Below are 2,067 nucleotides of genomic sequence, written 5' to 3'. Positions count from 1 at the left end.
GCCCACCCCTTTTTCCTCTTCTCGTCCGCGCCGAGGAGGAAAGCGGTCTGGCGCGAATAAAGGTCTCGGTTCAGTTTCTTGGTGTACAGCGTCCTCTCGGCCTGGACGCGGTTGATGCCTGCGGCGGAGGCAACGAGGCCGGTGATGTAGACGTCTTCGAGCCACAGGAAGGGCGTGTGGGCGGCGTACTGCAGGAGACGGTCCACGGCGTTGCCACTCACGATGTAGGCGGGGCCGAGGACGAACGGCGGGTAGTAGGTCAGTTTGTACTCCTCCTGGAATAATAAAGGGAAAGAGAGAAATGGCAAGTTAGCAATTTTCATGACTTTCGTGCTGTTGTTCATGTCTTCACTTTTGCATCAGCCAAAGTATTTTTTGTTTGTTTGTTTCTTCTTTTTTTTTTTCGTTTCAGGTTTTGCATATTCTTTATCAGTAACAAAAATGGGCTGGATTCCCATTGTTTTCGTTGAAATATGATCTGTGAAGTTGAATAAATTTTCTTACAGTATTTTGGTCATTACATAACGGCAATTAAATAAGGGTTAGATTCCCCAGTGCTTTCTGTACAGTGCCGTATGTGAAGCTTCTCTCTTTTGTCTCCTTGTCCTGAATTATCTACCTTTGTTTACCACTGACAGTGAACTGTTCAAGAACTCACAACCAACATTAATTTTGACACACGTATATTCGTTTTGATTTACTGGTTTCGAGTGCATATTGCAGCCTACTGTTGGTAAGGTCGTTGCTGTAATGGTGAACCACGGCAACATAATATTCATTCCAATACCATCCCTGCAGGAAGAGCACACAAAAGCGTCTTGTCTGGCACGAACGCCGCGCCCTCGCACTCGCACGGAACCGCGGCCATGGCGAGGCAGTTCGGTGGAAACCTTACTCGCTGAGCGGTAGCTGTCACCAAGGCTGAACATATCCAACACCTGTTAGTATTTATTACTATCTGTGTCTATGAATCTGATTATGTTTCCTTTTATCCGTCCGTTTGTCTCTCTGTCCATCTGTTATGTTTGCCTGCCTCTCTCTCTCTCTCTCTCTCTCTCTCTCTCTCTCTCTCTCTCTCTCTCTCTCTCTCTCTCTCTCTCTCTCTCTCTCTCTCTCTCTCTCTCTCTCTCTCTCGTTCTCTCTCTCTCCTTAGCTAACATTAAGCCCCGACCCCACACTTCGGCACAAATCCCATTCACCTTCGTCACGTTCCACTTGCCCTTCCTCATCGGCTTGTTCCTGGCCCGGACTCTCCCGTAGATGTCGCTCGGAGCCGCATTTCTCTCGAGCTCTTTGGCCAGGTAGGTCTTCAGGTGGAACGGGTTTACCAAGACGTCGTCGTCTGTCTTGACTACGAAGGGCACCTCCGGGCACCAGTCCCGTACCCAGGAGAGCCAGGACATGGACTTGTAAGTGAGATTCCTAAAAACCATAGAGAAGAGATAGATTCACCTTCTGTTGATGGCTAAACGTTTCTGTAGCATACGTTCCAGTAATGTCACAGATTATCACCGTATTCGTCATCATGTCCTGATTCCTATAACACAAGTTATATAGTTTGATATTATTGTCGTTATTTGATCACCGTTTTTTATTCCGACAGACCTGTAAGAATCAATAAAATTGCTCTGTATGATGTCATCGTATGTCTGAATCTCTTCCTCGACCAAACCTTGCAGTGTTGCATTCAGTGTTTTCCCCAGCACGAATACAGTCCTGAAAAAGGTAATAGTTACTCAAGAACTAAGTACATGATTATCTATCACTGTGTAATCATGTGATAATAATTATACTAACAATAATGATACTACGAATATTAATAATAACAATAGTAATAGTGATAAAGGTAATGGTAATAATGATAATAACGATGAAGATAAAGATAATATGATGATGATGATGATGATTCATGATGATGATGATGATGATGATGATGATGATGATGATTGATGATAATAATAATAATAATAAAATAATAATAATAATAATAATAATAATAATGATAATGGTAATAATAATTTTATCATTATTATTATTATTATTATTATTATTATTATAATATTATTA

At 42.1% G+C, this 2,067-nt stretch overlaps 1 protein-coding gene across 2 annotated transcripts in view; it reads right to left on the bottom strand.

Annotated features, from left to right (window-relative positions):
• The window catches only part of LOC119583659 (beta-1,3-galactosyltransferase 5-like), a gene marked incomplete at its 5' end in the record, with an annotated part of 9,988 nt that extends 8,272 nt beyond the window's left edge, over positions 1 to 1,716 (bottom strand). Inside the window, 3 exon segments of one of the 2 annotated variants that reach the window (XM_037932251.1) lie at positions 16 to 275; positions 1,200 to 1,422; positions 1,606 to 1,716. In XM_037932251.1, the coding sequence (XP_037788179.1) occupies positions 16 to 275; positions 1,200 to 1,422; positions 1,606 to 1,716 (594 nt within the window). 2 annotated transcript variants of the gene reach the window in all.
• Between the last annotated feature and the right edge of the window lie 351 nt (positions 1,717 to 2,067).

This window comes from Penaeus monodon, chromosome 17, assembly GCF_015228065.2.
Source record: "Penaeus monodon isolate SGIC_2016 chromosome 17, NSTDA_Pmon_1, whole genome shotgun sequence".
NCBI lineage: Eukaryota > Metazoa > Arthropoda > Malacostraca > Decapoda > Penaeidae > Penaeus > Penaeus monodon.
This window is presented reverse-complemented; position numbering and strand designations above follow the sequence as displayed.